At 32.6% G+C, this 10,544-nt stretch overlaps 1 protein-coding gene across 1 annotated transcript in view; it reads left to right on the top strand.

Moving 5' to 3' along the window:
* LOC148948006 (uncharacterized) overlaps nt 1-9,426 on the top strand; it is an 88,792-nt gene extending 79,366 nt beyond the window's left edge. The window contains exons 3-5 of the mRNA XM_089096064.1: nt 4,995-5,159; nt 6,860-6,889; nt 8,375-9,426. Of these exons, the coding sequence (XP_088952190.1) occupies nt 4,995-5,159; nt 6,860-6,889; nt 8,375-9,426 (1,247 nt within the window). The remainder of the gene's footprint in view (nt 1-4,994; nt 5,160-6,859; nt 6,890-8,374) is intronic.
* Nucleotides 9,427-10,544: the final 1,118 nt, after the last annotated feature.

The following is a 10,544-nucleotide window of genomic DNA, read 5'->3' as shown; positions in this document are numbered from 1 at the left end:
CCTTCTAAACCCTTTCTTAATTTTGCAACATACGATTCAGTTGGGGGGTTTGAGTTAAGTTTTTATACATTGAAATATCTTTTAGAATTGTTTCTATTTTACTATCGTAATCATCTTTTTCTAGGATTACTAACTTTTTGATTTTATCACCTGTTGTTATTATTAGAGAATTATAAATCATTTTTTTTTCTTAAAAAAAAAAAAATCTTTGTTCTTAAGTTCTTATGGAAATTATCAAAATATTCACGATCCCCAGTCTTAAATCATTTCCATTATTAAAATCTTTATAAAACTTATGAATCCTTATTTCAACCTTTGAAATTATTTCTTCTATTGGTACTTTTTTAGGATTTAGTCCGAATTTTACACCATTCACAAGTATTTCTTTTTATTCTTTGGTGACCTCCCTTTTGCTTAAATTAATCAGACTTGGGCCCGGAAATGTTTAGGTTTATACAGTCATATTTTTTATTTTTCATGTTCCCATTTCAATTGCAAAAAAATTCTGGTTTAATCTTTTTCTAGATAATAATAAAACATGTTCAAAAGAATTTTTGAAAATTGATATAATTCGATTGAAGTCATAGGTATTAAAAAAACCGCAAAGGCTATTAAAAACAATTCTATTTCTTTTACAATTTGTGACCTCTGGAAACGTTTATCTTTCAACAAATAATTTAAATTTAGTAAATCTACCTTTCTCGTGTGATTAACTTCATCATATGTATTTAAATGGTGCTTGAAACAAAACGATTTTGGAATTATTTTATTTACTTTACAATTTTCTAAAAACTTTTGTTGCGTAATTATATTGGTCTGTTTTTTTTTGCTAAATTCTAAAACAATAAAATTTATTTGGTCTTTTGTCACCCCTAGGCTAGATGTAAATAATTTCTTAGACCACACTGCTTTTCTATTTACAAAAAATTAAGCAAGAAAAACTGGTTTTAATTTCAACCAAGTAAACAAAAAATAAAAACAAAACAACATTTTAATTTAAAAAATCCCACATATTTTGGCCCCACGTCCAGGATTTTCAACGTAAAAAACCGAAAACCCAAAAAAAAATATTTAAGGTAAGAGAGAAAAAACTACAGTTGTTTTTAAATATAACACTGTAAAACAACAACTAAACCCACAAAAAGAACTAAATTATTAAGTAATTAGAACCCACATTATAAAACAACTTCCAGCTCTGATGTTATTACATAAGAATAAAACGAAAGCGAATGTCTATAGTGCAAAAAATGGGTCTCTCAACATTCAATGGATAAGTGGGATCTATAAAATGTGAAGACTACATTTACTTGAATAACCGAAAAAAGTCACAAAATCCAAGGTCCGTCAACCTTAACTGAATTTTGAAGGTTAATAAACATGAACAAACTTATGAATTATAACTTAAATGGATTTTTTTTTATTTGCTAGTTTAGCTGCAGTCCATTGGCTTTTGGTAGCTTTGACCTCATCAAGAGTTTTGTTTGCAGGGTTATCACTTGTTCTAGGACAATTATATCAATCACTACTGGTTGGCGAAAGTGAATTCTTTCTATTAGATCTGATAAAAGTAAAAAGGAAAGAGAGGAAATATTAGCCTACAAAAGTGATTTTTTGGAGGTTGCTGTTAGTTTGGTCGAATTGCATTGTCATCTCCACAATTTCCAAATGAATCGGATTGGCCTTTTACATTACGTCACGTGCTCTCTAAAGAGTTCTAAAAACAAATCGGAAGCTTTAGTTTGGAAAGAATATTGCGAGGCACAAACAGCTATCCCAAAGGTGACATGAAGATGCGACAAGTGGAGGAAGATGTAAATGACAGCTCTTGGTATAACCCACAGTTACGACATATTGTGTTTTGCGGAAAACAGATTGATTTTGCAGAACAATAAATTTATAAGATTTTAAGAAATAAAATAATAATAAATTTAATAATTTATAAGAATAATAGTTTTCAAGTTATTTGGATAAGCGCAGTTCAAAAATAAACCCAAAACAGAAACTAAATCGAAAACTAAAATAACACACAATGAAGCATTATAGCATTCCCCTGCCTTTTTAAATGAAGCTCAGAATAAATTTTCAAATCGCTTACAGTAAGGCCGGCAATACAAATGCCGGAATGTCTCTGACCCTGTGAATAACTTTTAGAATAAAACTAATTGAATTTTGCAATAAACTAAAACGAATGTATTGTTTTTACTTTTACCTGGGTTTGCTCGTTTTGATGTTAAAGCTGTCGCGCTAACCATGGTATATAGAAAAAACATTGAATAGGGATATTTTTGTTTTGTTTTACAATTAAATGTCAAATTTAAGTGTAAATAAAGAATTTTAATGAAAGGGTGAAATTGATTCCATAATAAAATCGGTAAAGATGAAACAATATTTGGCTACAAGAGTAATTTAAGCCAAATTTAGACCTTGGCATAAGTGGGTCCCAGGAAGATCCTTAGTCAAACAATCGATTAATTTCTCAGTAATATTTTAGGAAAATGTTGTTACATTTTAGTTTAGCCTATATTAAAAGACAAAAGACTTATTTTTCTAGAAATATTTCGCAAATGCTTGAGTTTCACTTCAGATTAGAATTAAAATTGATTAGACGTACATAACATGTACATAATAGGCCTACACTTTAATGTGTTTAAAGTATTAAAACAATGAATAAAGATTTCATTTCGTTAGGTAAGCCAAATTTTCCAAATTTCGGGTTCAAAAATTTACTAACAGCTGTATTTTGCTTTTTTACTGTGAAATTTTATTATAACTTAAAATCCAAAACTACACTTTAAATTTAGTTACATCATAAAGACAGTTTTAGTATTTTAGCACCCTCTAAAAAAAATAATAATCAAATTTGTAATGGCTTTGACTGTTGAAAGATTTGGGTTTTCTTTCAACTGTATGAAGATAAAATCTGCTCTGCAGTGGTTAAAAGTAGTTCTTCGTTATCAATCCTCATATATTTTGTATTTTAGGACTCTCTTGACTTAAATCTGTGTAGTATCGAAGTTTTAATGATAGTATTGTATTTCTCATAATTTGTATTAACTCCCTTCCAAGATCTTTCATAGATTAGTCACAATTTCTGAAAATGTTCGATCCAAACACAGTTTCTGAGGATTGTTTCATTAAAAACGGTAAGTTTTACAGTTAATGTTTGAATAAAAGAAAAGCTACTTTCTTCTAGAAAATAATTATTCCTTTTTTTTCTCCCTGCTCATTATGTGATGCTAAGAAAAAAAAATAAACTGTATTGGTGCTTTTATTTAATTATTAAGAGATGAGTGGTGATAATAGTGGCTTCTTTGTGGCGCAAAACACAGTCAAATTCAATTTATTAGCTTTAGTTTTTAAGTTTGGTGAGACAATTAATTGTCTTGGAGAAAAATTTTCTGTCAGTCTTTTTTCTGTCCAGGGATGATGAACGAAATATTTCCAACACATCAGGGGTAGCTATGGGGGCTCAGATGGGAATATCTAATCATAATACAAGTAAGAGATGAATAAAGTTAGTTGAAATCAGCTGCTGAACTTTTTGAGACTACATTTTTTACTTTTTTTTCTGGGTAATAATGCTGAAAACCCCGATTCAGTGGTATTTTTTTTTTTTTACTTTTAATTGTCTATTTTTTAGGATTGTTAAGCTTTAATTTTTTTTTTCATTAGACCTGAATAAACGGACCAGAGGGTTGGAGGGTCAGGGATCAGTTACCATTATTTATCATTAATAATTTTTGGGGCGAGGAAGGGGTTCTGGGCCATGGAGGACCAGGTTTCGGCTCCCAAGTCTTGGAATAAAATATCGCTAATAGGTCTTTTTTTGTGTGTGTGTGTGGGGGGGGGGGGGGCAGGCCATGGAGGGCAAGGGGTGAGTTGCCATTGTTTTTTGAATAAAAATTCGTTAATAAGTTTTTTTTTTCGGGGGGGGGGGGTCAGACCATAAAGCGACGGCACGGGATCAGCTTGCTTGGGTTATGGAGTAAAATCTCGTTTACAAGTTTTTTGAGTTGTGATGGGAATGTGGCTTTCCTGATCTTTGAAATATTTTCAAAAGATTTGCATAATCACCTTTTATGCCCCCTGGATATAACATGAAACACTTGTCCCAGGGCTCTATGGGTTTGTGTTGACACGAGTTTTTGTTAACTGATCTTTTGACTTATTTTAACAAAGTGGCTATCTCAAAAATTTGATCGGATAACTTTAAGGTAAAGAAGCAGGGGGGCTAGTTGCCCTCTGGTCCCTTTTGTTTTTAAAAAAGAGAACTAGAACTTTTAATGCCCAATAGGAAGAGCGCCTGACGAAGCTAGATCCTCAGTCCAGTCATAAAAACTTTATATACCCCGGGCTCTGGGGGAGGGGGGGGGTGTAAACCCCTGAGTTTTTACTGTATGATCTTTGGTCTATTTTAGATAAAATTAAAATCTCAAAAAATTGGCAGATGGATTTGGGAAACAGATGGTTGGTTTGGGAGGGGGGGGGGGTAGTTACCATCAGAACACTTTTGACTCAAAAAAAGAACTAAAAATTCAGATTTATAATTGAATGAGCCCCCTCTGATGTTTATACTCCTATCTCTTCCATTAAAACCTTATATGCCCAGGGGGCATAAATTACAACACTTGCCCCCAGGTTCTGGGGGGGGCTGTGTTATCTGATTATTTTTTGTTCTATGATTTTTGGTTAATTTAAGGCAACTACACTTATCCAGCAGCTTGTTCTATATTATTAATTTCAGGTTTTAATTCGTTTTATGTTAGGGACATTTCTTGAATGTTTCTGGTTTTCTTTTGCTTTATGAAAAGTAGATTTCCAAAATAATTTGTGAAAAAAAACCTACCTATACAGCTGATTTTATGTATATATTTTATGTCTGTATATTCACATTTTTACGCATAGCCTATTTAAAAAGAAAAAGCTGTCAGATTTGCTTAGTAAGCTTTACTTTTAATTTTTCTATGTCTGTTAAATGTAGAATTCCCTTTTAGAAGTTGAAGATGCTTTATCAGGTGACATCGAGAAGCCCTTTCATTTTCCAATTCACCATTTGTCACAGAAGCGGGAAGATGTTCCTTTGCTTAATTTGCATAGCATTTCAGAACCATGTAAATTTGAATACGACACCCAGGAATCCAAATATTCTAACAATGAAGGTACATCTCAAACATTGTATTTTCGTTCATTTAAACGTATTGAATAATATTCTATTCGACAAAAATAGTACAAAGGGACTTAATCTTAAGATGGAACTTTTGTTTTATCTTATTCCATTCTTGCAGGTGTTTGCCAAACTGTTTTTGTTGCCTTTTATGAACTTTTTAAAATTTTACTTGAAAGTGGTTTGATAGGTTTTATTTTCAAACAGTTCGTGGTAACGAACTGTAAGTAAGGAGTGACGCTCCTCAATAGTAACTGAACCTGTAAATATTTGGTTTTGATACCAATAGATACATCAAAAGAATTGCATTTTTATGCTGATTTCAAATATATAAAATGCGGTAAGTTTAGTCTTACCAATCAATGGCTACGATCCTGACAAAATTTTCCTTGTTTTCGAAAAAAGGGGAAAACACCCCCTAATAGTCATTGAATCTTAATGAAAATCACACTAAGAGGTTCAGCGTATCAGAGAACTTGTTGTTGAGGTTTCAAGCTGCTATCTGCAAAAATGCAGAATTTTGTATTTTTTGCCAGAAAAAAGATCACGGGTGCCTGTTTATTTGTAGTTGTGGTCGTATCGATCACCCTAGTACCGTATCGATCCTAGAGTACCGTGAGAGGGCTCATTCAAACGGAAATCAAAAGTTCTAGTGCTCTTTTTGAGTGATCAGAAAGATTGGAGGGCAACTAGGCCCCCTCCGCAACTCCCTTTTTCCCCCAAATCGCCCGAGAAAAATTTTGAAATAGCAATTTTATTGATCACAGCTGAAAGGCTGAATAACCATGCCTTTAGATTTAACATGATCCCACAACCCCCGGAGAAAAGCTTATAAGTTATAAAAATTTTCCAATGTTTACGCGTGCTATTTATTATTGTTAGCATGCATACATTTTAGGGTGAAGAGACGAATTACATGCTGGGGGTTTTATCAGGGGGGACTGTCTATGGAGAGGGACGTTTCCAGGGGGTGAACCTGTCAAAGGAAATATACATTGGGTGAATTTGCCTGAATTCCTATACAATCCTTTTTTTCTTTTGCTTTCTCTTTTACGTCTCAATTTTACGATCTGAGTGGTTAAGGGTAATTGACTGGTTTAATTTTCACCTGAATCGAATTGTCTTTATGATATATCCGTGGGGAGGGTATTTCTCTGTGGAGGTGGCCCAGATTTCCTGGGATTATCTATAAAATAGTTAGAAATTAAATTTAAAAAAAAACAAGTTTTTCCAACTGGAAGTAAGGAGCAACATTGAAACTTAAAATGAACAGAGTTTATTTCGTTTATGAAGGGGCTTGTCCTCTCCTCAACACCTCGCTCTTTACGCCAAAGTTTTGATTTTGTCCCAATTCCTTAAGAAAGACTTCTAAAACAATAGTTTGGTTTAATTGGAACAATAAGAAGGTTTTTTCAAAAGTACTAAAAGTTTTAGTGTAAAGAGCAAGATGTTGAGGAGGTGGCAACACGTAACTAAAAAGTAAAGAATGTCAGATTTGCTTACTAAGATTTATTTTTAACTTTTCTATGTCTGTTTAATTTAAATTTTGTTTTGGAAATTGAAGATGCTATACCAGATGACAGTGAGAATCACTTTCATTCTACAAACCATATTTTGTCAACAAAACTGGAAGATGCTTCCTTGCGCTAGTGACCTAGTACTTCAGTACCATGTAAGTTTGAATACGACACCCAGAATTGCAACCCAAATGTTCTAGCAATGAAGGTTTATCGGAAACATTGTATTATTGTTGTTTGAAATATATTGGATATTATTTTATTGGACAAAAATAGGACAAAGGGACTGAATCTTAAGATAGAACTTTTGTTTTATCGTATTCCAATGTGTGGGTGTTTTCCTAACCGTTTTTGTATTCTTTAATGAACATTTTTAAATTTTTCCTTGAAAGTAGTTTTGCAAGTTATATTATTTTCAGAAGGCTTGATAATAAGCCTTAATGCTATATCTCTATATATATCTTATAATCTATATTTATAGTGTATATTTCCCTTCAAATCAAGAGATAAAGAAATAATTCTGTCTATTATTTTGATTCCAAGGTGAATTTGAAAGAAGAAGAAATTCGGCTGTTATTATCTGAACTCCCTACCAGAAATTTTTAGTGTAGAATTTTAATTTACTGAAAACACTAGATTCAATCAAAAGCACTGAATTCATTTTGTATAGATGAAGTCAAAAGTTTTTTTTCTCTTTAGTAACGAGTTGTTTTAAAAATTTGGCTAGAGGAACATGGTGAGTCTCATTGGATAAAAAAAAAGACGAAAATCGCGTTTTCCTCAGACGGATGAATCCTTTGAATACAAATTGGAAAACGATGACAAAAAAATCGAAACGAATAAACAGAGCCTAGCAAAAACTTTATACCAAACAAACGTGTTTTCTGTATGTAAATTCAGGATGAGGAGCTCTTACTAGTTCTGTTTTCAATCACCAGTTACCAGTCGCCTGTGACCACTTTTCAGTCACAGCCTAAATATTGTTTTATTTAACAATTCGCTTATAGCCGATGAGCAGGGAACTAAAACAACGTATTTATTGTTTACAGTTCAATAGAAATTTTGAACCTAAAATATATGCATGTCTTTATAAAAAAAAAGTATAGCACAGCAAATAAATCTGCTCGCAAGGTACTCCAGCCTGACTTTTTTACAAAGGAAATTTTTTTAAACGATTCAATAGTACCCAAATGCTGATAGTGGTGTCACTATGTACGACAGAAATATCTAAAATTTGTTTTATTGTTCCTCATTGTCTATTAAAATGATTTATCCCTATTTTAATTGTTATTTGTAAGACCTGAGAGAAACGTGACTTCTGTCGTTCTGTTTAATCCAAAGCTTTGTGGGTATCCAAAAAATTTTAACTTCAACATATGATGTGCATTCTTTTAGCTCTATCTCTCTCTTCTTGTTACAATAATCCTGATATTTGTCGTAATATTTCCTCTCCTTCACTTATGGTTTGATTTATACCAAGGTATACTTTTTGATCTTTTAAGGTTTCATTTTCGCTTTTTCGTTGCATTAGAAAAACCAATTTTAAAAGCTAATATCACGATGAGAAAGAGAAGAGGGATCGAAAATAAAATTAGTTGTTAAAACATATTGAAAGATATGTACTTGTTTTTAGTTTTAAGAGTTTTGATTTTTTGTGTTATTTGATTAACTCTGTAGACTTTTAAACTTTTAGGTCACTTTTCACCACACGTGTCTGGAAATCACTTACAGGGAAATACGTCCCTAGTTGTTTCCAAGAATCCATCCACATGCAGTTCATTAATTTTGAGTGCGTCAAAATCTGAAGGAAAATGCTTAGAATATCAGAAAATAAGTTTGAAAAGTCACCTTCAAAGTAAAAAGTGTGTAAAATTTAAAAAATATAAAAGAACACATAAAAAGAAAAAGACATATACATGTGAGGTATGTGATAAGACCTTTTCTTGCGTGCAGTTTTTGAACCGACATGTAAGAGTGCATACGGGTGAGAAACCGTTTAAGTGTGATGTTTGTGACCAGGCTTTGTCTCAAGAATCAAGTTTGAACACCCATAAAAGAGTACATACGGGTGGGAAACCGTTTAAGTGTGATGTTTGTGACCAAACCTTTTTTACAGCATCACATTTGAACACCCATCAAAGAGTGCACACGGGTGAGAAGCCGTTTAAGTGTGACGTTTGTAACCAAACCTTTTCTACAGTATCAAATTTTAACAGGCACCAAAGAATGCATACGGGTGATAAGCCGTTTCGGTGTAATGTTTGTGATAAAACCTTTTCTCGAGCATCATGTTTGAACACCCATAAAAGAGTGCATACGGGTGAGAAACCGTTTAAGTGTGCAGTTTGTGATAAAACCTTTTCTCAAGCAGCACATTTGAAATCCCATAAAAGAGTGCATACGGGTGAAAAACCGTTTAAGTGTGATGTATGTGATCAAACCTTTTCTCAAGCATCACATTTAAACAGACATCAAAGAGTGCACACGGGTGAGAAACCCTTTAAGTGTGACATTTGTTATAAAACCTTTTCAACAAAATACGGGTTAAACACCCATAAAAAAGTCCATACGGATGAGAAACCGTTTAAGTGTGACATTTGTGATAAAACGTTTTCTCAAGCATCACAATTGAACCAGCACCAAAGAATGCACGCAGGTGAGACGCAGTTGAAGTGTGATCTTTATGACCAAACCTTTTCTTCAGCGCCAAAGTTTAACCGGCACCAAAGAATGCATATTGATTAGGAATCTTTCATTTTAGAAACCTGAGACGCATATTGATGAGAACCTTTTAATTTTTAATACATATCAAAGACTGCATACAGATGAGAAACCTTTCATATGTGATGTGTGTAGAAAAACTTTTCTGATTTTAGCAATTTTACTGGAATTAAAGAGTGCATACAGGAGTTTAGGAAGATTGTTGTATCCTCAGTGGTTTGTGGCTATTATTTTCACAACCAATTAGTATATCGCATTAGTTTTTTCAATTTTTTTTAAGTGTTTAGTTTCTTTAGCAATTTTAGTTTCTATAGTAATACAGGTTTGCTTGATTGTTACCAGTTTGATGTATGTAAGAAATGCTTGTTTACATTACGGTTTTTGAAAGAGCTCCAAAAATTTTATTCAGGTGAAAAACTGTTTAAAAGATGAATTATGCAAGAAATGCTTGCCGTGAGTAGACTATTTGAACATCGCCCAAAGAGTGCATACGGGTGAAAACATTTAAATGTGACTTGTGCAAAAGGGTATTTTGATTTAAGTCAGGTCTGAATTACCATCTAACAACCTATTCTAGAAAAAGCCTCACAGTGTATAGACTACAGCAAGACCTTAAGAAGAATATTTATTTTTATTTAAAAAAAAACTTAACGAAGAATTAAAGCTGTTCCACATGGGCTAATTCTCACATTTAAATTAGCACTTTGGGTATTTATATAGTTTTCTGGTTTTTTTTTTCGGCAAGTTAAGCTTGTCTTTTCATCCTATGACCAATGTGGAACCACATAAGCCATAAAAGGCAAATCCCTATTTTCCAAAAAAAAAAAATCCTCTCAAATTGATAATCTCAAAAGAAACAGAAGTTTACATTGCCCAAAACTGAAATGCATAACAATTAGGATTTTTAAGCAACCAAAAACTTACACAAGAAAGCAAGATACAAGTAGTTGTCAATTGTTTAATTTAGTTCCACAAAAAAAATGAAAATAATCAAGGCTAAAGAAACGGGAACCATGGATTAATTGACAATAACAACTTTGGGGTTCATTGGTCTCTTTTTCTTCTTTAAAAACGATCATCACTGAATTTCTCTGGTTCGATTAAAAGAAGAACAAAAGAAGCCCCAAGATTAATTTCAGCCA

This window comes from Artemia sp. Qi Xiang Cuo, chromosome 10 (assembly GCF_049724085.1).
Source record: "Artemia sp. Qi Xiang Cuo chromosome 10, ASM4972408v1, whole genome shotgun sequence".
NCBI lineage: Eukaryota > Metazoa > Arthropoda > Branchiopoda > Anostraca > Artemiidae > Artemia > Artemia sp. Qi Xiang Cuo.
The sequence above is the reverse complement of the archived record's forward strand: the minus strand, read 5'-3'. Positions and strand labels throughout refer to the sequence as shown.